The 22,077-nt window shown below is 57.0% G+C and overlaps 2 protein-coding genes across 5 annotated transcripts in view; one reads left to right on the top strand and one right to left on the bottom strand.

The window, feature by feature from the left end:
• Window positions 1-510: 510 nt before the first annotated feature.
• FPGS (folylpolyglutamate synthase) lies at window positions 511-9,578 on the top strand. Of its 3 annotated transcripts, none has more exons than XM_027104772.1 (15): window positions 511-701; window positions 1,937-2,065; window positions 2,155-2,208; window positions 2,293-2,357; window positions 3,943-4,057; window positions 4,206-4,286; window positions 4,418-4,479; window positions 4,568-4,670; window positions 4,992-5,069; window positions 5,310-5,457; window positions 5,571-5,660; window positions 6,441-6,591; window positions 6,895-6,970; window positions 7,822-7,888; window positions 8,722-9,578. In XM_027104772.1, the coding sequence occupies exons 1-15, from the start codon at window positions 564-566 to the stop codon at window positions 9,105-9,107; spliced, it is 1,743 nt and encodes a 580-aa protein (XP_026960573.1). In that variant the 5' UTR covers window positions 511-563; the 3' UTR covers window positions 9,108-9,578. The 3 variants fall into 3 exon arrangements, 2 of the variants coding, with proteins under 2 accessions (XP_026960573.1, XP_026960574.1); XR_003432490.1 differs by lacking the exon at window positions 8,722-9,578 and adding an exon at window positions 7,078-7,221 and having other exon boundaries at window positions 539-701; XM_027104773.1 differs by lacking the exon at window positions 2,293-2,357 and having other exon boundaries at window positions 539-701; window positions 2,155-2,228.
• Window positions 9,579-9,989: 411 nt separating this feature from the next.
• The window catches only part of ENG (endoglin), a 29,713-nt gene continuing 17,625 nt past the window's right edge, over window positions 9,990-22,077 (bottom strand). Inside the window, exons 1-13 of one of the 2 annotated variants that reach the window (XM_027104770.1) lie at window positions 21,327-21,959; window positions 19,431-19,596; window positions 18,555-18,720; window positions 18,127-18,256; window positions 17,510-17,684; window positions 17,134-17,276; window positions 14,538-14,675; window positions 14,277-14,315; window positions 13,658-13,774; window positions 13,081-13,332; window positions 12,011-12,065; window positions 10,913-11,014; window positions 9,990-10,786 (exon numbers count right to left, since the gene is read on the bottom strand). In XM_027104770.1, the coding sequence (XP_026960571.1) occupies window positions 10,662-10,786; window positions 10,913-11,014; window positions 12,011-12,065; window positions 13,081-13,332; window positions 13,658-13,774; window positions 14,277-14,315; window positions 14,538-14,675; window positions 17,134-17,276; window positions 17,510-17,684; window positions 18,127-18,256; window positions 18,555-18,720; window positions 19,431-19,596; window positions 21,327-21,590 (1,872 nt within the window). In that variant the 5' untranslated portion in view covers window positions 21,591-21,959 and the 3' untranslated portion in view covers window positions 9,990-10,661. Of the gene's footprint in view, window positions 10,787-10,912; window positions 11,015-12,010; window positions 12,066-13,080; window positions 13,333-13,657; window positions 13,775-14,276; window positions 14,316-14,537; window positions 14,676-17,133; window positions 17,277-17,509; window positions 17,685-18,126; window positions 18,257-18,554; window positions 18,721-19,430; window positions 19,597-21,326; window positions 21,960-22,077 lie in introns of those variants that run through there. The other variant, XM_027104771.1, reaches the window with a different exon arrangement.

Below are 22,077 nucleotides of genomic sequence, written 5' to 3'. Positions count from 1 at the left end.
GCCTCTTCCAGGAAGCCTTCCCAGGCTGCCCAGGAACGGTTAGGAGCCCCAGTAGCGTAGGTGCCTGGTTTTTGGCCTATTGCCCCACAATCGAGCTCTCAGATTCGACAGACCAGAGGCCGCATCCCCGCCGCCCTGGGTCTCTGCGTTGGGTCGGGACGTTTGGGGGCCAGGATTCAGCGACCTCCCTAAGGTGTCCGCCAGTTCTATCATTCTATCCCGGCTCGAAGCTGGTTCTGGCCTGGAGCAGGGCTGCTGACTGGGACTGGCTAATTTGCGGGGCGCGGCCGGGTGCTTGAGAGGATGATGACGAAAGGAGCGCGTATTTCTCTAAGGCAGTGGACTCGCTCGGTACCGTGCCCCTCATAAACATGAATGAAGCTCTCCGCCCCGCCCCGGGGCCTGCCCCTCACAAGGATGGCGTCCCGCAGATTCTTATTGGTGCCGGTGGGCTCGTTGGGCAACGCTGAGTGGCGGAGGGCGGAGGAGAGTCGGGGGCGGGGCCAGGAGGGGGCGGGGCGTATTCGGTCCGGGCCTAGCGTGCCGCCGGTTGCATCTCTACTATGTCGCGGGCACGCTGCCACCTGCGCGCGGCTCTCTTCCTGGCAGCGGTTTCTTCGCGTGGTGCAACAACCGGGGTCGCAGCGAGGCGAGTATTGAGCGCGTGGCCTGCGCCGCAGGAGCCCGGCATGGAGTATCAGGTATTGGAGGGAGGTCCTGCAATGACACGTGAGCCGGGCCTGAGGCGCTTGGCATCTGGCCTCCGCCAGCTGAGAGAGGGGCCAAGAGCCTGGGACTGGGGGACTCGGGGGGGCGGGGACATCCTGGATTTCGGAGGTGGGGACAGGCACCAGGAAGTTGGACCCGGGGTACCGGATTTGGGAATTCTGAGGCTGAAGTGTACCGCGTTAGAGAGTGGGAAGGGACGCCGTGTGATAGGACCAAGAGATCCAGTGGCTCAGCTGAGGTTCTGGAGTTCCAGTGTCTCCGGACTCAGAACCAGCAGTTGGGGTGGGGGAGGGGAAAGGGATTCAGGAGTTCAGACTTGGGAGATCCAGAGTATAGGTCTGGGTTGGCGTCTCTAGGATTCAGGAGATGAAGATCCAGGTGCCTGGAAGTGGGGAGCAGGCAGGACTCGGAGCAGTGGGGGTGGTGCAAGAATCTGGAAAACAGAAAGCTTCCTCCTGGCTCTGTGCCAGGGGCCAGTTGCCAGAGACCAGAACCTGATGCTGGCCAGGCAGGTGGCACCGGTGTGATGAGAGTGGGTCCTCCAACCAGCCACTGAGGCCCTGAGGGGAAATAAACATCACCCCCACTTCCACCCCCACCCCAAGTGGAAGTATAGTATAGTCCTGAGGTTATACCTACTTGCCTTCTTGTCTGAGTGACCCTGACAAACCCTTCCTCCCCCTGAGACTCCTCTTCCCCATGTGGTTGCTTCAAGCAACTCTTCTCTGGGTCAGAATGTGGAACCCCAATCCTCATGCCCAATCCTGGGCATGGAAGCCTCCAGGAATTCCTAGTTCTAATCCCTTCAGTTCTAAGACCCCACCCTTCTGTTCTAAGACCCCACCCTTCTATAGTTCTGGCCCTGCCCTAAGAGGGGCCCAACATAGTGGTGGACCATGGAGAGAATGAGGGCAAAAGCCTGAGAGTGAAGCCTGGGGAGGCCGAACAGGAAGCAAGGATAGTCCCGTTAGTCATTTTGCCTGCTTTGCCTGACACTCCCTGGGTGGGTCTGAACTGCCCCAGGCTCCCATTTCTGCTAGAACTGGAAAGATGCCACTTCTTTCTCACCGGTGCCTAACCTCTAGGCTGGGGAAACAGGGCTGGCACGGCAGGCCTGGCCCCTGGCCTGGCCACTGGTATGCTGGCTTCCCCTGTCCCTATGGATCCCTAATGAGCCTTAACCTGCCACCTGGGGACTCATTGCCAGGATGCCGTGCGCACACTCAACACCCTGCAGACCAACGCCAACTGCTTGGAGCAGGTGAAGCGCCAGCGGGGTGACCCCCAGACACAGCTGGAAGCCATGAGGCTGTACTTGGCACGGAGTGGGCTGCAGGTAAGGTGGGGAGGGCCTCTGACCACCCCCCGTTCCCATCTGTCTGTGAGTCCTGTGGCTGAGGCGGGGACCTTGTCCGTCTGTCCTAGGTGGAGGACTTGGACCAACTGAACATCATTCACATCACTGGGACCAAGGGGAAGGCGAGCCACAGGACCCAGGGGTAGGACGTGCACTTGGTGGGGTGGGGGTGGGGGACCTGCCCAGACAAGACCTTTCCTTTCTAGGGCTCCACCTGTGCCTTCACTGAACGTATCCTCCGAAGCTATGGCCTGAAGACGGGATTCTTTAGGTACTGAGGTACAGAGGGGTGTGGTGTCTCCTAGCTCTCTGGGGGGTCTGGAACCAGCCAGCACCTCAGGGCCAGGGTCACCCCCAGCAGCTCAGCTGCATGTCTCTCTGCCTAGTGTTCATTCATTCAACAAACATTCAATTAGCATTTACCAGTTAGCCCAAGTTTATGGCAATCTTTAATTTTCATAATGGAAAGAAATTGGGGAGGGGGGCAGCAACTTGAATGGATAAACGAAATACACAGCTGGAATTGTCAGATATCTTTTTATTTATTTGGCCACGCTTAGCGGCATGCAGGATTAATTAATTCCCCAGCCAGGGATCGAACCATGCCCCCTGCTTTGGAAGTGCAGAGTCTTAACCACTGGACCACCAAGGAAGTCCCTCAGATATCTTTTTATTAACTTAAATTCCTTATACAGTTTTTAAATCACATAGAAATATTTATCAACTAGGGCATCTTTGCCATAAGGAGCAGAAAACCAGGCTAGTAAGGGCTTAAACAATAAGCGTAGTTTATGACAGCTCTGTTGAGACCTCCCTGGTGAGCAGCGGAAGGGAGCCCTTCTGCTGTGCCAGCCTCAGCTGCTGCTTTGCCCTCCAGGCAGCACCCCCTCTTGGTTGCATTCAGGCATCTAAACTCACACCAGAGGATGGGGGGGCAGGGTGATTAGACATGGGTCTCCCTTCCCTGGAGCTGTACCTGCCTTCTTAAGCCTGTCAGCGGTAGAGCAGTGGGATTCACACGATGGTAGATTGCTCAGGATTTGGTCCTTAAGCTTGGGGCTTTCAAGAGTTTTGCCTCCTTTTATTTCACCCGTTCTGTCAAGTGACCTCTGTAAGCATCTGAAACCTGCTGACTGAGGTCATCTCAGACCAATGTGTTTTCCTTCAGCAGTTCTTCATTCAAATTAAAGAAATGGAGTGGATTCATAATACCAGAGGGCCTTTGAGGATTTAAATATAAGCCAACAATCTCTCTTCCAAAATAATGTTTGGGGTAAAAACCCAGCCTTTGACTTGGGCCCATGTGGCCTCATGGGCCAGTCTGGGAATGCAGCTTGAACACAGCAGATGGGGCCTTGCCCTCAAGGGCAGGAAGACAGACATTATGGGGGCAGATGTTGGCCGAGTTACTGATCGATGTGGGATGGGGGAAGCATGGGGGGCTGTGGGAGCCCAGAGAGCATGCCTGAGCAATCTGGTGGGGTGGGGTCCTTTCTCTTTTTTGGAGGAGCCGTCTTAGTTGAGACCTGTGGAGTAGACATGTGTATAGGCCTGGAGTTAGAAAATTTTGGTGGGGGGGAGCTGGAGGAACTAATAATAGTCCAGAGTGGCTGGGGCACAGGGAACTACCAAGGGATGTGTGAGAGGTGAGGCCAGTGGCATGAGAACCGCCGGGGCCTGGTAGGCTGAGATGTGGAGCTGGGACTCTAAAGGGCAGGGGGAAGCGACAGAAGGGTTTTCAGTAGGGCAATGACATAGTTAGATTTGTTTCTCTGAAAGACAGGTCTGACTGTGGGGAGGGGGACAGCCTGGGGGTCTTGGGAAGGGAGTCCTGATGACCCTATGTCTCTCGGTAGCTCTCCCCACCTGGTGCAGGTGCGTGAGCGGATCCGAATCAATGGGCAGCCCATAAGCCCCGAGCTCTTCACCAAGCACTTCTGGCGCCTCTACCACCGGCTGGAGGAGACCAAGGTGCCCATGCCAGAGGGCTTGTGGGTGGGCAGGGTAAGGGGCCCGGAGTGGGTGGGTAGACCCAGAGGGCACTGCACATCCCGGGACACCATCTTCCCCAGGGCAGAGGCTGCAGGGGCCCCGAGCTCTGATGTGATCCTGTCCACAGGATGACAGCAGCTGTGTCTCCATGCCTGGCTACTTCCGCTTCCTCACACTCATGGCCTTCCATGTCTTCCTCCAAGAGAAGGTGTGTGTGCCCACCACTCCCCAGAACCCTGTGTCCCAGGCCTTGGGAAGGGGAATCTCAGCAGACTAGGGGCTCCTGTGTGGTATTCGGGAGCCCCTGTACCCCCTGCCATGCCCTCTGATCCTCTTCAGGTGGACCTGGCAGTGATGGAAGTGGGCATCGGCGGGGCTTACGACTGCACCAACATCGTCAAGTGAGGGGGAGCGGCTTGAGGAGAGGGATGGTGGCCGGGAGCCCGGTGGCCGGGGTCCAGGGCATCATGGCTCTTTCATTTCCCCCAGGAAGCCTGTGGTGTGTGGGGTCTCCTCTCTTGGCATCGACCACACTGGCCTTCTGGGGGACACGATGGAGAAGATCGCATGGCAGAAAGGGGGCATTTTTAAGGTGACCAGGCAGCTCTGGGGAGGGAGGTACATGGATGGCCCAGGCCCCAAGATTCAGGGAAGTGGGGGCGGGTGTGGCACGGTTATTTGTATCCTCCTGACTCAGGACGAGGTCTTGGGCGTCAGTGGGGTCTGGGTTCTCGTCCCAGCTCTGCATGGGACTGGAACAAGTTGAGCCCCATCTCTGGCCTTAGTTTCCCCATCGAGGGGTCCCCAAAGGTTTGATGGGGGGGAAGGCTGAGTGGGCCATCCAGAACCAGGGATGTGGGGGCCAGTGATGGGAGACGGAGGACCCTGGGCTCACTCTCCGTGTCCTCCACAGTGTGGCGTCCCCGCCTTCACTGTGCTCCAGCCTGACGGGCCCCTGGCAGTGCTGAGGGACCGTGCTCAGCAGATCTCAGTGAGTCTGATTGGGACAGCTGGGTGGGGGTTGGCTGACTGGGGAGGTACTTTACCCTTTGGGGCCTCAGTTTGCTCATCTGTGCTCGTCCAGCTGGAGGACATCTCGGTTCTAGGAACAGGACTTGGTGGGTTGTGGTTGATGGGGAAAGATGGAAGGGCTGATGGCATCAGGGAGGGCCTGCTGGCCGAGGAGGCAGCAGCAGCTCCCCTGACCAGCTGCTGCCCATCTCCTCTGTAGTGTCCCCTCTACCTGTGCCCACCACTAGAAGCCCTGGAGGAAGGGGGGCCGCTGCTGACCCTGGGCCTGGAGGGGGAGCACCAGCAGGCCAACGCCGCCTTGGCCTTGCAGCTGGCTCGCTGCTGGCTACAGCAGAAGGGCTACCGGGGTAAGTGGGCAGGTGAGTGGGTGGGCAGGGGACACGTGGAACCTGCCTCTGAGGGCCCTTAGGTGAGGCCTGAGCACACTGAGTCCCACACAGCCCTCCCTCTCCCTTCCCAGATACTGGAGAGCTGAAGGCGTCCAGGCCAAGCCTCCTGGGGCAGCTGCCCCTGGCACCTGTGTTCCAGCCCACGTCCCACATGCAGCATGGTGAGTTGGACCTTCCTGCCCAGCCAGGCTGCTTCAGATGTTTCTTTTGGTCTCCTGTTTGAGGGGTGGGGACAATTCAAGATGGTGCCTTAAGAGAAAGGACTGAAGTCAGTGAGCTTCCCACACCTTGAGTTCATGAACTCTCTCTGAGCCCATTTCCCCACCTGCCAAATGAGACGATGATAGGGCGCACTGTGAGGTGACATCACTAAGGGGCTGAGTCCAGAGCCTGGCAGATACGGCATAAAGTGCCCAGCCACTGGTAGCTGTCAAACTACCATCCTTGTCACCATCATCACAAGACCATGAGGTTCTTGAGGACGGCGATATTGCCAAGCTTCTTGCTTGCCCCCGAGGCCTTCAGCACACAGTAGGTCCTCGTGGCTGTTAAGCCCCTTCAGCAGTTGGTTCCAGTGTGCCCACTGTGTGCTGGGCCATGTGTCAGGGCCATGACACAGTCCTGGAGCTAGGTGGATTACATCCCAACCCCAAGTGTCACTTGCTCTGTGACCTAATCTCTCTGAGCTAAGGGTTCTCTGCCTGAAACTTGGGACTGATATACGAGAGCAGCCCCCTCTCAGGGCCGCCTGGATGATTCCACCAGATGAGGCAGCCAAAGAGCTGATCCCAGTGGCTAGTGCCCAGTAAGAGGCTCCTGGGCTGTCAGAGCGGCCAGCAGCGGGGGCGGGTAGTGTGTGCGAGTTGAGGACTGGAGTGGGAGGATGTAGAAGGGCAGCCTCGCGGCTGCCGCTGTAGGACTACCTTGCTCCCCTCCCCCAGGGCTTCGGGACACGGAGTGGCCGGGCCGGACGCAGTTGCTGCGGCGGGGCCCCCTCACTTGGTACCTGGACGGGGCGCACACCACCAGCAGCATGCAGGCCTGCGTGCGCTGGTTCCGCCAGGCGCTGCAAAGCCATGAGAGGCCGGGCGGGTGAGCTGCGGACAGAAGCGGGGCTGGGGCGGGACCTCGGGTAAGAATGGGGAGGGACCGGGGACGGAGGCGGGACTTGGCCAGTGGAGAGGGGAGGAACTTTGAGGAAGGATGGAGCGGGGCCCCGGGCAGGACTGGGCCATTGGGGAGGGGCGGGGCCTCGGGGAAGGATGGGGCGGGTCGCAGGGACGGGGTCGGACTGGGACAGTAGGGAGGCGGGAAGTTTTTGGAGGAAGGATGGGAGAAGGGGTGGGAGGCGCCGCTCTGACCCTCCTCTCCCCCCGCTCCTCACCACTCACACAGCGGGTCTGAGGTGCGTGTCTTGCTCTTCAACTCCACTGGGGACCGGGATTCCGCGGCCCTGCTGAAGCTGCTGCAGGTGAGGGGCTGCCTGGGGGATGGACAGCAGGCAACCCAGCCCTGGTTCTGGCTTTGACCCCCAGCAGCGGTGCCTTCATCCCTGAGCCTCTGTTTCCTCAACTGTAGAATGGGAGTGATTTTTCCTCTCCCCCCTGAATTGTACTGAGGATTAAATGTGAAAGCACTGGGCACAGGGAAGTCAAGTCACAGGTCATTGTACTCATTCTCCTCCATGGTCACACTCCAGCCCAGGATTACAGTGAGGACCAGGTGAGTCGTGTAAGGCGCAGGCTCTGGATTCACCTGTCAGGCCCTTTGAGCCGCTAGCATGTGACCCTGGATAAGAGATGGCATTTCTGAGCCTCAGTTTGCCTCTCCATAGAACAGGGCTGCTACTAGGATACCTGCTTCTAAAGTTCCGTTTAAGGAGTCACTGGGCTATAGAGCATATAGGGAGGGGCCCTCCTCTGCCCAGGGAAACTGAGCCTACCCTAGACTGTCAGGGCTGAAATGGTTCCTAGTGATTGTTTCCCATTTCACAGACCAGGATGCTGAGGCTGTTCTTCATATCCTTTGTGCTCAGTAGCTGGGTCACCTTAAGCAAATGCAGCCCCCCGCTCCAGCCTCTGTCTCCCCATCTGTGTGGGGCCATGCGGCCCAGGCCACAGGCCAGGCAGGGTATATTGAGGTAGATGGGGGACACGGAAGTGTTGTGGCTCGGTTTATGCAACATCACTCCAGTTCAGCTGGTGGGGGGGCATCTCCAGAGATGGGGACGTGTATGTGGACTCCGGGGGTGCTGTGTGGAAGTTGGGATAGGGGGCATCCTCTCAGGGCTCTGACACTGAGCTTCTCCCCTTGGCCTTCTAGCCCTGCCAGTTTGACTATACCGTTTTCTGCCCTAACCTGACAGAGGTGTCATCCACGGACAACGCAGGTGAGAGGTGACAGGCCTGGTCCCTCCGGTGGGCGGGGGGCGGAGGGCCCTGAGGTGGATTGCTCTGTTGGTGACGGTGAGCGCTTTTGAACTGAAGGTCTTGGGTAGGAACTAGGTTTGTTTTATCGTATAAATAAATAACCTTTGGTACATTGTGAGTTTTGCACGTGACTGCAATACTGAAAAGAGAATTGTTGGTGAAACTATTTTTCAAAATGCAGGTTACAACCCAGGGATGGTTCTTGAAGTCAGTTTAGTGGGTCTCAACCAGCATTTTAAATTTTAAATAAAATAGAGAAGAGAGTGTCAGTGTGTCTCGCACAAAGTTAAGGGTAGGTATTATTTGATGAAGATTCTGTTCCAAACATATATGTACACATATGTGAGTACTGGGTTGCCACTGTAAAATGTATTTTTTTTACTGTGGATCATGTTAAAAGTTTTTTTTGAAATAATCTAAAAAATACAGATCCCGAGGCCCCACATCAGACTGTGTGGGGACAGTGCGGGAGTCTGCATTTGTAGAAATACTTATGCCCACCTGGTGATGGCTCCTGTCTGTTTTACAGATGAAGGCAGTAAGGCTAGGGCAGAAAGATGTGCTTGGTAGGCAGAAGCCCCAGCTTAGAAGCTAAACTGCCTGGCCCTGTTTCTCACCAGCTCTGTGATGATGGGCAATCACTGAACTTCCTGAGCCCCGGTTTCCTCATAGCACCCACTGTAAGGACGGATGATGCTTGTATAAACCTGGCATTGCGCAGGTGCTCACAGCGTGCTTCCCCCTCCCCGACCCTCGGCTGCCTCGCTGACGCGCCCGTCCCTGTGCCCCGCAGACCAACAGAACTTCACAGTGACCCTGGACCAGGTGCTGCTCCGCTGCCTTGCACACCAGCAACACTGGAGCCGCCTGCACGAGGACCAGGCCAGCCCGGAGCCTGGTGGGCCTGCACCCCTGCTGCTGGCACCCCGCCCAGCCCACACCCACAGCGCCAGCTCCCTTGTCTTCAGCTGCATTTCCCACGCCTTGCAGTGGATCAGTCAAGGCCGGGACCCTGTCTTTCAGCCACCCAGTCCCCCACGGGTCCTCTTTGCCCACCCTGTGGCAGGCAGTGGGGCCGTCGTCCTCCAGGAGGCTGCTGCCATCCACGTGCTGGTCACAGGCAGCCTGCACCTGGTGGGTGGCGTGCTGAAGCTGCTGGAGCCCTCCCTGTCCCAGTAGCCAAGGCAGTGGGGCTGGAGGTGGGCTTCCCCCACACCTGCCCTGCATTTCGCCATGAACTAAATCACGTGCTTTTCGTGCCTTCCTCGTTCTGTCTAGACTGGCCCCAGGGACTTGGGCTCTGAGCGGTGAAATAGAGGGCCGGGGGCAGGAAGCTGAGATCTGTCTCTGAGCCTCAGGTGCCCCTGGCCTCTCCTTCCTAGTTCTCTGGCTGTTGGAGTAGACCTGAGCCTCCAGCCCACCTCCCCTCCCACCCTGTCTGCTTCCTGCCTCAGGCGCAGCTGATCGGGTAAACTGCCTGACCTAGCCTGGGGTCCTGCCGGATACTGGCTGCTGGTTGATAGATTTCCTCCTCCCAGTGGCCTTCTGGGAGGGGAGAGGGTCCTTGCCTGGGGCCCCGTTGGGGCAGAGGGGGGCTGGAGTGATTTAAAGCCTTTAACTTTTTTTTTTTAAAAAAAAGCATTGGCTGAACATTTGATTGACTCTTGACTTCTAGCTCCCTCGGCAGACAGTAGGGGGCTGGGGGCTACAGCTGGTACAGGAACTGGGTTGTGTAGGAGCCTGGGCTTTGTGGCTTGGGACAAGCCCCCCCCCTCCCTCTGAGCCTCAGGTGGCCTGTCTGTGAAATGAGAAGAATGGATTGATGTCCGTTGACCACGTGCCATGCACCACTTTGCAGACCTCCTCGCAGAGAGACCTTGTGATCGCAAATTCTCATACCCGTTTTACAGATAAGGGAACTGTGCCTGGCTTAAAGAAGCCATGGGACCTGCCTACGGTCACACAGCCAATAAGTGGCAGGTCCAGGATTTGAACCCAGAACTGTCTCCCCCCGCAACCCCAGTTTAGGTGCCACTATCCTTCTCTCAGCCCAGCCCAGCACTGGTTTCATGGTCTGATTTATTGGTGGTGAGTATATAGGGGTGGGCCCAGGACAGGCAGCCTGGCTGCCCGGTGGGGGGTCTCTGTGTGACAGTTGCAGGGAGGAGCTAGGCTCCCCCACTCACTCCCAGGCTGGGCGCCGCTAGGCTTCTGTTTCCCCCGCCAAAGTTGGGCCAGTCCAGATGTAGAGGCCGATGGGAGCAGGTCCGGGTGGCTCTGGGCTGGCTGTTTCCATGGAGGAGGCGCCGTCAGCCTGGGTGGGCTGGGCTGAGTCCGTTTTGGAGTTCTCAGCTCCTGCCCAGCCCGCGTCACCGAGTACTGGGTCCAGGTTAAAATTACAGGGACTTGGGTTGCTACAGCAATGTGGACATATAGCGCAGCGGACTCTCTCTCCGTGGTGCTGGGCAGCCGTACCCCAGGCCCACTGGGTTTGAAGGTTCGTGCTGGGGTGGGGGGACGCCAAGGTGTTCCAAGCTGGTGCCCCCACTGGCAGCAGGCCTTGGAGAGGGAGGCAGGAGGGGTGGGCACAGAGGGCCTTGTCCATCCTTGCTCGAGTGGAGGGGTTGGGGTCCCAGGATAAGTTCGTGGCCACTGGTTCCCAGCTGGTGGCTGCTCAGTCTCTCCTGTTGGGCGAGGGCTGGCTGGGCGGCCCCCAGGACTCCGGGCTGGGCACTACGCCATGCTGCTGGTGGAGCAGGGGGTGCTCTGGGTGCTCCCGATGCTGTGGTTGGTGCTACTGCTCTCCGAGGAGGCCGGGGCAGCCACCGCCACCACGGGCTCCCGCTTGCCGGGGTGACCTGGGGGCAGGGGCGGAGGTCAGGGCCCCGGCCAGGGCTCCCCACTCCCGCAGAGGCTTCGCCGGGCTCCCCCAGGTGGTGGTGGAGGGGTCCTGAGCACTCATCGTGGGGGCCTGGGATACTCACGCGTGTGCAAGTAGATGTACCAGAGCGCGGCGGTGAGCAGGGCCCCGATGAGGAAGGCGCCAAAGGTGATGCCCAGCACGGCGGGCAGGACGAGGCCTTTGTCTGCGCAACCAAGGGCAGGACAGCTGTGGTCAGCACTGCCGCCCCCTCCCTGCCCCCCTACCCTGTTGTGCTGGCCAGGAGCACAGGCTTCGCTGCCAGTCTCAGCTCAGCTACTGACCCTGACTTCTCTGAACCCCAGTTTCCTCACCTAGCAAATGGGTTCATCACACCCACGCCTGACACTAAGCCGTGGTTGCTATGACCATCCACCCGGAGGGCCCAGCCAGGCCTTTGGGCCATGCCTCTGCCTCCCAAGGCTGGTAGAGATGCATTTTTAGGGAGGATGCATGGTATAATCTGAGCAAAGTGTGAGTGGGGCCGGAGAGTCCACAGTCCCGCTGTGTGCCCTTAAGTCAGTGCCTGCCCCTCTCTGAGCCCTATACCATGGTAGGGATAAGCCGGAGCACCTCTGAGGGCTCTTCAGCTCTGCTCTTGGGTTTTCCCAACCTTCACTCTTTCCACACTCCCGATCCCTGTGTGACTATGGGCCAGGCAGCCTCCCCTTAGGCCTCTGAGTTCCCATCCCTGCAATGGGGTCATTAGCCTGCCCTGTTGGTTGCAGGCTGGGTGTAGGGGCTCCATCCAGGCCCAGGTGGGATGGCAAAGAGGCAGATGCCTCTCCCACCTCTGCCTTCAGTGTCAGGGACTCTTCTGCCCAGGCTGGAGGGAGCTGGGCTGAGGGCTGAGGCGTACCCTCCACAGTAGGGGCCTTAAGGAAGGTGAGGTCAGTGCTGCCCCAAGTCTCATCCTAGGAGGCCCCATCCCCCGCCCCCCAGCAAGGTCAGCCAGCAACCTTGGGGATCAAGAAGAACCAAAGGCCTGGAACCCGGGCCCATGGGGTGGTCACGAACAAAGGCTCTCCATCTGGAAGATGCAGCTGTGGACCCTACTCTCTGGGGTCCTCCCTGCTGTGTGCCTAGACCCATCCCTCTGGGCCGTCCATCGTGCCCCACTCTGACCTCAGCCCCTGGAACCCTGGAGAGACTTAGAACTCACCATGCAGGCCAGGGCTGACAATGTTCAGGCGTGTGGAGACAGTCCTCTGGACGTCCTTGGGGAGGAAGAGGACACAGTGTGTGACACAGCCTTCGACAGCAGCTTCCAGGCTTACTCCCTGCCTCTGTGGCCCTGGCCTGTCACAGCCCACCCTGGGGCCTTGACTCTGAGCCCTGTCTCCACCACCTTCTGGCTGCTGCTGGAATGGTTCTTGTGAGTTGCTGAGAGGGCCCCAGCTCCCGTGAGGATGATGGGGGCACTGTGTCCATCACCCTTGTGAATGCCTGGGTGAGAGGAGCCAGGTCAGCCCAGAGGCCCAGGCTCACTGTGGCTGGGGGAGAGGCCCACTCAGGAGCAGCCTCAGGGGCTTCTCCAGCTTCATACAACCAGAGAGGCTTTTAATCCTGGAGACGCTTCTGAGTGCAAGGGCCTGGGGATGACTGTGTGAGTGTGCCCGGGGCTGAGTGTCTGAGAACAGTATCCACCGGAGGGTGAAACGTGACCAGTAAGTGCAGAAGATCAGAACTTTGTGTCCTTTGTACTAACCCTCTTCCCCGAGGCCTCCTGTTTGTTGAGATTACACTGGTGATCATACTACATGGATAGATGGGTGGGCGGATGGATTCCTGGGTGGAGAGATTGATGTATGACTGGGTGGGAGCGTAGAGAGATTGATGTATGGCTGGCTGGCTGGGGGACTGGGCTGATGGAAGGACTGTGGATGAATGACTGGGTGGGATGGTGAGAAGTAGCAACTGATAAATGGATGACTGGATGGGATAGTGGGAAGATGGATAGGTGACTGGGTGGGATGGATGGATGGATGGATGGATGGATGGATAGCTAGCTAATGGTTGCAGCTGCATACCCTACCAATGTCCAAGACACAGCCATCAGAAGGCTGTAGGGTGGCAGAAAGAGTGCCCTTGGTACCCAGAGGCCACGCGCCTGCCTGTGGCTGTATCTTTCGCCCACTGGTCCCACATCCTCATGGTCTATCACATCCCTTCCTGAAAACTCCAGACCCGGAAGCCACCCTTGAAGCTGGGGTTAGCCCCGCCCCTACTCACCAGGGACCAAGTGCTGAGACGCAGGGCTACAGTGCAGCTGAGGATGCCAGTCGTGGGCATGGGCACCATGTAGCCACGGAGGAGGAAGCTGAAGCGCATGTCGCCACCAGGGCTCGGGGACAGCAGGCTCACACAGCTGCTCTTAGCCGCCTGGCTCTGGATGAGTTCCACGATCTCCATGTCAGGCCCCAAGTTCAGCTGGCAGCTGTCCAGCTGGATTGTGAGCTCAGGGATCGATGGGGACACGCTCACCTGCATGGGTAGGAAGGGGGACGAGGCACGGTCAGTTACTCTTAACGCTCTGCCCTGCCTGTTCTCATGAACTAAGCTAGACTCATTCTAGAGTTCCCGCTCCGGAACCTTGACGGTGGAAGGACAGTCGTAGGCCTGCCTGGAGCAAATGAGGAAGAAGAGGGGACATTCCAACCAGTGTCTGAGCTCTGCCTGTGCTCTCTCCCCTCCATCAAGCACCATGGGGGCTCCCTCCTCCCTCTGGGAAGTCAAGTTCCATTGGGTGGGAAGAAAGGCTCTGAGAAATCCCAGGCGTTGGCAACGCCTAAGAGGTCAAGTCCAGTACCTGCACAAAGCCCTGCTGCCCCAGCTCGATGGTGCTGGAGGCCTGGAGGAAGTGCGGGCTGAGGTAGAGGCCCAGTTGGAAGGAGAGGCTGTCCATGTTGACGCACTGCACCTTTTTCTGTGGGAGATGGGAGGGGGGCTCGGTCAGTCGGGGAGGCACCCAGCCAGGGAGGTAAGGGGTGGGAGCAGGAGTCATAGTCCAGAGTTGTTGCCTGACCTTCATCACCACCTTAAACCACCCCCCACCCCAAACTGAGATTTATCAAGAACTTGCTCTGCACGAGACCCGTGTGAAGTGCTTTTCATGCGTCCTCTCAGTGATGGCTCATCCCGTATGGGGATCCTTTCCTATGCCACTATTAACAGGACCTTTGGGCCCAGAAAGCTTATGTGATTTGCCCAAGGCCGCACAGCCGATATGTTCATGAACCCTCTGACTTGAGAGGCTGAGAACATAACCCTAAACAGTACTGCTCCCATTGCACGGAAGGGGAGACTGAGGCACGCTGGAGACACATTGGCTTGCCAGGATCAGGGCCTGAGTTTCCTGAGGCCTGCTCCCTCCCAGGCCAGGAATGGACCCCGGGACCAGATGGGTTAGCACGGTGATCATCCCTCACCTGCTGTGGTGATGAGCTTGACAGGAGGTTGACAATCACCTGCAGGAACAGAGCCAAGGAGCTGGTCAGAGCCAGAAAGGAGCCCAGAGAGTATCCCACCCAACGCGCCCATTTTTGTGGATGGGGAGACTGAGCCAACCAATGGCTGAACTTGTCTTCCTACTGAGCATCATACCCGCTCTCCCAAACGCCCCTCAGCCTGGAAGATCCAGGGGGCACCAATTAAGCCGGCCCTGATACCTTTCCCACCACAGCTCTTACCTCGTTACTGATCACATTTTCTGTCACTATCATGCCACAGCTGGAGTAGCCGCTGCGCAAGACAAGCTGGTCATCTCTGTCCTCAGCCTGGCAGCTGGAGTCCCAGAAGGTCAGGCTCGTGATGGTGCACCTCAGAGTCTGGGCCAGGGGTGGGAGGTGGGGGGAACGGTCAGGAGGCACGGGGCTCCCGGGGGCCTGTCAATCACACCCCAGCACCAAGGACTGACCACCCCCCAGGGGTCCCAAATCACAGCCATGCATCTGCTCCCTTCCCCATTTTTGTTAGTTTTCATCATCCCACACCATTTAAGACTACTTTTCCTGTACTCGACAAACACTTTTGTACTTAGCAATAAGATCTGTGACATCATGAGTGTTTCTTTCTCTACAGACATATATACTCAGAGAAATTGTGTGGCTTTGTTGGTTTCTTTTTTCCTTTTTTTTTGGCCGTGCTGCCCGGCATGCGGGATCTTAGTTCCCCCTGCAGTGGGAGCTCAGAATCTTAATCACTGGACCGCCAGGGAAGTCCCTTCTTTTCCCCTCATTTTTAACAAATGGCATCATACCGTCCTTCATGCTTTAGTTTGGTTTTCTCACTGAACAATAAATCACAGACATCTTTCCGCATTTATACTATAGATCTACAACATTCTTTTTAACTGGAGTGTAATGTTTCAAAGATCGAGGGATTACAGTGTATACATCCAGACCTCTTGGGACAGGACAGCAGTAATGCCAGCCATCGCTGGTCCCTCCACCTCCCAGACATCTGTTTGGCCATGCAGAGGCAAGGGAGGAGGGGGAGATGGGCCGCAGACAGGTGGAGCTTCACCTAGGCCCCAATACCCCACACCCCATAAATGTAGAGTTAAACGTCATTCTAAAAATCCCTGAGAACGTGCATGACTTGTCAAGGCTCTGGCAGAGAGAGTTCCTGCCTCGGAAAAACTAGAAAAAAAATCACAAAGGAAAAGATGACCAGCTAGGATGGCCCAACGTTTTCAAATGTCCAAAAAATTAAAAAACCCTCTGGCCAAAATTTAAAGAACTCTAACAAACTGGGAGAGATTGTTTCAATAAGAATGATGGACAAAGGGCCACAAATGTCTTTCTTCATGTAAAAAGCTAATAAAAATCATCAAGAAAAATACCAAGTTACAACGCACACAGAGACTTTGGTTACTATCAGTCGCACGAAGCCAAGCCCAAACTCACTACTAATCAAAGAAGTAGAATTCAAACAAGAACAGAGGGCTTCCCTGGTGGCGCAGTGGTTGAGAGTCCGCCTGCCGATGCAGGGGACACGGGTTCGTGCCCTGGTCCGGGAGGATACCACATGACGCGGAGCGGCTGGGCCCATGAGCCATGGCCGCTGAGCCTGCGCGTCCAGAGTCTGTGCTCCGCAACGGGAGAGGCCACAACAGTGAGAGGCCCGCGTACCGCAAAAAAAAAAGAATAGAACACAGTGTTCCCACTCTCACATCAGCAAAAAGTTTTTTAGACAAAAAATAATAATTTTGGGAGAGAGAGAGTCAAAGTGTTCTCATTAATCAGCAATGAAAATTGGAATCATCTATTGGAAAGCCGGTTGGCAACATGTATCAAAACTTCCAGAATGTTCACTCATTTTGACCCAGAAATCTCACTAATGTGGAAACCTATCCTAAGAAATTAATCCTATTTAAAGAAAAATTTCATATGCACAATGACACTTTCTGCATATTTATAATATTACAGAATTGGAAACAACCCAAATGTCTAACGAGGGAGGAGGAGTTAATTATGGCATGTCAGTATCATGGGATTGGATGTGCTTTTAAAGTGATGTTATTGGGGCTTCCCTGGTGGCCCAGAGGTTAATAGACCATGCTCCCAATTCCAGGGGCCCGGGTTCAGTCCCCGGTCAGGGAACTAGATCCCGCATGCAAGCCTCAACTAAAGATCCCACATGCCACAACTAAGAGCCCGCCTGCCGCAACTGAGACCCAGCGCAGCCAAATAAATAAATCAATGTTAAAAAAATAACCAAAAAGTGATATGATTAAGTACATATGTCAAAGTTTTAAAAATACATTAAATGAATATAGCAGGAAACAGACAATTGCATCCAATATGATTAAACTGTATAAGAAATACACAGAGAAAACATTCCAGAAAGAAATCCACCAAATTGTTGGTGGCCATTGTCTTTGGATGGGGTGACTGAGATTTTCTTCTAATTTTTTCCACATTTAAAAAAGCCTGTGTTATTTTTATAATAAACATCTTTGTTCTTCAGTTAGGCAGAGATCATACTGTATAGATATTCTAAGTGGCCACTCAGCTCAGCCTCCATTTAGGATTAATAAGGACGCCTACCTAGTATCTATTTATTGAGCACTTACTGTTCCACACCTGGCTGGGTCGTCAGACCTCATGTAATTCTCACCACACGGTAGGGACCATTATCAACCCCATTTTACAAGTGGAAAAACTGACGCTTGCCGAGGGATATGATCTGTCCCCCTGCCTGGATTAGGACCCCAAGATTCTTGGGCTAGAGGAAGGACCAGTTGCCCATGTCAGCTGGGCCGGAGGCCAGGAGTTCCCTTACCGAGATGAGGTCTTTGTTGAGTACCAGCGTCATGACGTCGTCGGAGCACTTGGGCTGGATCAGGGACAGGAGCAGCTCCTGGTTGCAGCCCTCCTTGGGAGGGGTGGTCTGGACCGGTGTGGGTGAGGGCTGCAGCCCACTGCCTGCAGGGCAGCAGAGGCAGCCGGCAGACAGTCACTGCGGGCTCGCTGTGCTCTTAAGCACTAAGCACTTCTATAGCTAGGTACTCTCAGTGTCCCCGAGATGCAGGTGAGGAAAATGGGGCTCTGACCAGCGGACGCAACTTGCCCGGCACACACAGCAGCTGGGCATGGCTACAGATCCAAGGGGAGGGCAAGGGAAGGGAGGGGGGCGAGGAAGGGATCCGGGTGCTCACCACAGCTGGGTGCCCTCAGAGAGACGACACTGGCCAGAGGGAGCTCCACAAAGGACGCTACTACACTGGCGTTGAGCCTCCGGGCCTCCCCCAGCAGGCCTTGGGTTGTGTTTGGGAGGTGGAAGCCAGGGATGTTCTTCTCCGGAAAGATCTTGAAGGAGTATTCACCAGTGGTCTAATGACAGGGAGAGAGGCAGAGCAGGGAGCTACAGACACAGTCAGGGGGCACACGGCCTGGCGGGGGCACCTGCAGGCCAGTGAGGGTCTGCCAGGCCTCGATCCTGCTCTCTCCTTCGCTCCTGCTGTTTCCCCTGCCTGGGCCACCTCCCCTCATCTACTGGTTCCTGTTCGTCTTTCAACTCAGCTTGGAGTTCACCTCTCCAGGAAACTTTCCTGACCCTGTGGGCTGGGTTAGGGGCCTCCCTAAGGGATCATGGAAGACTTCCTGGAGGAGGTAACATCTAGGTGAAGGTCTGAAGGAAGAATAGATAGTGCACAGAAGGAGAGGTTGGGGGCAGAAGGATCATCACGTATAAAGCCTCAGGGCTGGGGCGATGGTGCAGGGAGTTTGGTTTCTTTCTTTGGGGAGCCTTGGGGAGACCTGAACGGGGTCTCACCCAGATCTGCATGTTGTGGTTGGCGTCGATGAGCCAGGACACGTAGGGTGGACCCTGAAGGATGAGCACGGCGGCGTCGGGATCCCTCGAAGCACAGCTCAGCTCCACCTTCACGGTCACTGTCCGGGGCCTGTGGGGAGACAGACCCCCGCATCAGAGCGGGCGGTAGTGCAGGGTGCAGGGGACGGGGTGTGGAGGGTTGGTGCTTGACCTGGACTTGCGGGGCAGGGGCAAGACCTGGGGTCGGGTGGGCAGCGACTGCGCTCTTAACCTGGTGGGTCGTGGGTCCGTGGGGTGGACGAGGAAATGCGCGGGGCCCCGAGATAGGTGGGGGTGACAGTACTCTGACCAGGCCAGGGGTGGGGCTGAGGCTTGGACAGAGGCGGGGCTTTATAAGGGGTGGGGCTGGGGGGGGCGGGCACCCTTACCAGGCCTCTGGGCCCGGCAGGACCCTCAGGATGTGCGCCTCCTTGTGGCCAGCCACACCTTCCAAGCGGCAGCCCCGGACGGAGGCCTGGGCGTTAGGGCTCCATTCGAGTGTGTGGCCCATGTCCTTGTGGGGTTCCAGACTGCAGGAAGACGGTGACCTCGGGGCTGCGGAGACAAGCGCACTTATGTCTCCTCCTCGAGCAGCCTGGCATCTAATACAGACGCCCACCCTCAGCCACAGAAACGGTGGGGGAGGCAGGATGGAGGAGCAAAGAGTGAGGGGCATGGGGGGACCGGGGTTCAAATCACCCCTCCACCACTTACAGCAGAGGGACCCAGGGGAAGTCCCTGGCCTCTGTTTCCTCATCTGTCAACACAGGGTTAATTTAAGGTATGAACTCATGGCATAATGCTAGGGATGCAGCCCTGTAACCACCAGCACATCATCCCCCTTTTATCTTTCTTATAGAATTTACCATGACCTGAAATTATAGAATTTGTTTGTGTACATATCTATTATCATCTCCCCACCACAGGGCCGGCTCCAGGAGGGCAGGGTCTGGGTCTGTCCGCACAGAGTCCCCAGATGCCTAGCATAGGGCTTGCTGCCTAGTAGGTGCACCACAAATAATAAGAAAGAGCTGTTTTTATAGTTCAAGAAACTCACAAAGAGCAGCAATTTCACATGGTTCAACCTAACATTTGGTGAAGGGGTAACCGCTGTCCTGAGAGCGCGCTGACTTGCTACGTGTGACCTGGGGCAAATCACATCCCCTCTCAGTGCCTCGGTGTCCACATCCGAGGAGTGAGCCAGAGGAGTTCACATTCCTCCAGAGCCGCGTCCTGAACCCAGAGAGGCTGTCGGGGAAGCTGACCTTGGTCCAGACGGAGGAGGATGCTCTGGGGATTGTTCAGCTCAGCAGCAGAGGTGATGGGGCCCTTCGTATCCGCCCAGTTGAGGAGCTCACCCTTGGTAGCGAAGGGTGGCAGCTGTGTGGTGTTGACCTTGGCGGGCTCTTGGAAGATGACCAGGTTGGGGTTCTGGGGAGATACGTGAAGGCTCAGGGTGCTGTTCCCGGGCCTGAGTCCCCTCTGTCCCATGCAGGAGGTCAGGAGCTAATCTGAGGAGGCAGCGGTTTGGCCGAGCAGAGGAGGCCAGGCCTGAGGGTGCTGAGGCTGGTGGACCTGAAGTTAGCTCACAGTCCCCTGACGAGGGCTCCCCCAGAGCCGGATCTGCCCATCTCCTTTCTACACCTGGGGAGCTGGATGGACACACAACCACGTGCCTCCACCTGTCCAAACATCACCCTCGCACCCCGCCATAGGCATCCTCATTCAGCCCACACTTAACGACATCTGTGGTCACTGTCTGTTCCCCCCACACTCTAAGGTCTGTGAGGGACAACGCCTGCCTCGCCCACCCCTGCAGGGGACTTGACACGTAGTAGGCACTGAGGAATATGTGTCTAACTTCGTGCTGGGCCTTGGGCCCAGCACTGGGATCCTGACATGGCAGCTTCTCCCTGATGCCTGGCACATGGCAGGTGCTCCCTGCACGTGGGAAGGGAGAAGGCAAGAGAGAAGAAGTGGATGAATGAATGAAGGACAAACAGGGGTGGTCCCTGCTCTGGGGGATCTTACCATCCAGAAACTAGTCACGCCTCAAGTCATTTGAAACACAGAAGACAGAGCATATTATTTAATAAGAAACAAAGGAGCAGGACACGTCCCCTGGATGGGCAGGGATGAGAATCCGGGTGGCTCCAGCACCTCACTGCCTCCACTGCCCACGCCTCAGGAGAGACTCTGCTGGGCTGGGGAAGGAAATAGGAAAGACTTCCTGGTGTAGGTACTCTGGTGAAGTCAAAGGGTTCAGAGGAAGCTGTTGGGGCCACAGACTCAAGAGAGGTCCTTTTCCATCTGTCTCCAAAGCCAGAGGCACTGCGCTGAAGCAGCAGCAGCATAAGGGCTTCAGGCTAGATACTAAGGGGGACTGCCTGACAGTGGCAAGAGGCAAGACACCATAGAACGGTCCACCTGGAATGGAGCAGGACTGTAAGAGGGAGGCAAAGCGATGAGCACCTGGGTGAGGAACCCAGCGGCCGCCCGCATGTAAGGGCTGGGGCAGTGGATCAGAGCTGGAGAGTCTGGGGGTGGGGGGACTTGTACCCATCTGACCCTCAGGGTCAGCTCTGTAAAATGGGGATGTAATGGGATTAAAGGGCAAGGCGTTTCTCAGTCGTCTGGCACAGGGGCCTGCGCCCCCGTGAGGCTCTCTGTCCCTCCAGCAGCGTCCCGGCTCTGGCTGCGGGGGCCCGGCTCCGGAAATTGCGGGCCGAGGCCGCGCGCGGCTCCGGAGGCGCCCCCGGCCCGGCCCCCCGGCCGTGTATTCTTAGCGTGGGTGGGGGGAGGGAGGGGGAAGGAAGGCTTGGCGGAGGTCGGAGCCGGCGGCTGCTGCGACCTTCCGGCCCGGCGGGCGGGCGCTTTTCACGGGCCCTGCGTCACCCGGAACCCCGCCGCCGGGCCTAGATCCCGGGGTTGGGCCGCCAGGGCGTCCGGGAATGGGAAGGGGAAAGGGGAGAGTCGAGAGGAAGGAGGAGCCGTGGCAGGATCTCGCTTTCCCGCACTGGGAGCCGAGGGATGTGCCGCGTGGGGTCGGTCGGCTCTGCCCTCCTGGTTGGCTTTCGTTAGGCTTGCAACTTCCCTCCCAGGGCCGTCCGGGCTGGCCAGCCCCGTCTGCCTCTGTGCTGCCCCTGCTGCCAGTCCCGCACCCCCTCAACTTCTCTCCGTGTCTGGGCCCGTCTCCCAGGCAGCCCTGGATCTGGGCCTCTCTTCAGGTCCCCAGCTCCTCTCTCCCGCTGCTGGAACTCTGTGGTCTCTCTGAGAGTCTGTCTATTCCTCTCACAACAGGCCCGCCCTCTTTCCGTTGTCATTTTTCTTCCTGTGTCTCTCTCGCATTTGTTATCTTTGCTCTCCCCCGGGCTCTGGCTCCCTCCCCTCTGCTTTCTCTGGCTGTAAACAACAGCTGCTCGCATCTGGGGATCACCTCCCAGGGCCTTCCATGTGGAGCGGGCAGTGCCGTGGTCCGCCCCACCTCCTCCAGCCCTGAACTTCCTTTCTGTGGGTCCCGGACAGTGGACCTCCTCTCTCTGGTGGATGTGTCTGACACTTACTATCTGAATTTTTTTTTAAATAATTTTTCTCCAGCTTAGGCCATGCTAATTATAGCAAGTCTTGCAAATTCAACAAAGTTTAAAGAACAAAACATATCTCTCCGAATCCCACTCCCCAGCCATGAGTACTGTCTTGTTTTGTTTTTCACCAGGGAATTCCCCATAACTACCCATAACGCATTGTTAGGTTTCTTTTGTTTGGTTTTGGTTTGGGGCCACTCCGTGCAGCATGCAGAATCTTAGTTCCCTGACCAGGGATCAAACCCGTGCCCCCTGCATTGGAAGCGTGGAGTCTTAACCACTGGACGGCCAGGGAAGTCCATCATTGTTAGGTTTCTTCCTGGCCTTT

This window comes from Aethalodelphis obliquidens, unplaced genomic scaffold (assembly GCF_003676395.1).
Source record: "Aethalodelphis obliquidens isolate GAN/ISIS:26980383/991018 unplaced genomic scaffold, ASM367639v1 scaffold7, whole genome shotgun sequence".
In the NCBI taxonomy this organism is placed as follows: domain Eukaryota; kingdom Metazoa; phylum Chordata; class Mammalia; order Artiodactyla; family Delphinidae; genus Aethalodelphis; species Aethalodelphis obliquidens.
The sequence above is the reverse complement of the archived record's forward strand: the minus strand, read 5'-3'. Positions and strand labels throughout refer to the sequence as shown.

Excerpts from the sequence above, each read along its gene's own strand:
- FPGS (XM_027104772.1), top strand. The coding sequence starts at position 564 with ATGTCGCGGGCACGCTGCCACCTGCGCGCGGCTCTCTTCCTGGCAGCG. Across the intron at positions 5,070-5,309 it reads ACCGTGCTCAGCAGATCTCA|TGTCCCCTCTACCTGTGCCC; the intron begins GTGAGTCTGATT and ends TCTCCTCTGTAG. Across the intron at positions 6,971-7,821 it reads CCCTGCTGAAGCTGCTGCAG|CCCTGCCAGTTTGACTATAC; the intron begins GTGAGGGGCTGC and ends TTGGCCTTCTAG.